Source organism: Cariama cristata, unplaced genomic scaffold (genome assembly GCF_000690535.1).
Source record: "Cariama cristata isolate BGI_N322 unplaced genomic scaffold, ASM69053v1 scaffold23231, whole genome shotgun sequence".
In the NCBI taxonomy this organism is placed as follows: domain Eukaryota; kingdom Metazoa; phylum Chordata; class Aves; order Cariamiformes; family Cariamidae; genus Cariama; species Cariama cristata.
In genome coordinates, this window is record NW_009601297.1 from 1,573 (window position 1) to 1,830 (window position 258).

The 258-nt window shown below is 63.2% G+C and overlaps 1 protein-coding gene across 1 annotated transcript in view; it reads left to right on the top strand.

The window, feature by feature from the left end:
* Positions 1-252, top strand: part of CNKSR1 (connector enhancer of kinase suppressor of Ras 1) — a gene marked incomplete at both ends in the record, with an annotated part of 1,819 nt that extends 1,567 nt beyond the window's left edge. Inside the window, one exon of the mRNA XM_009710409.1 lies at positions 107-252. Coding sequence (XP_009708711.1) covers positions 107-252 — 146 coding nt within the window. The remainder of the gene's footprint in view (positions 1-106) is intronic.
* Positions 253-258: the final 6 nt, after the last annotated feature.

Consider the following 258-nt stretch of genomic DNA (forward strand, 5'->3'; position numbering starts at 1 on the left):
TAACCATGTAGTGTCTCGGTATGGTCGCGGGGCAGGGTCACACGGGGGCAGCCTCATGGGGTTTTGGGGCTGCCCCCCTGCTATGCTGCCCCTTCTCCTCGCCCAGATCCTGCTGGGGAGGATCTTGAGTGCCTGATGCAGTGCCTGAAGCAGGGGGGGGTATCCCTCATCGGGCGGCAGCAGTTCCTGACGCAGGAGCAGTGCCGCAAGTCCTTCATCCGGCGCAACAAGAACCCCCGCATCAACGAGAAGGTGCAC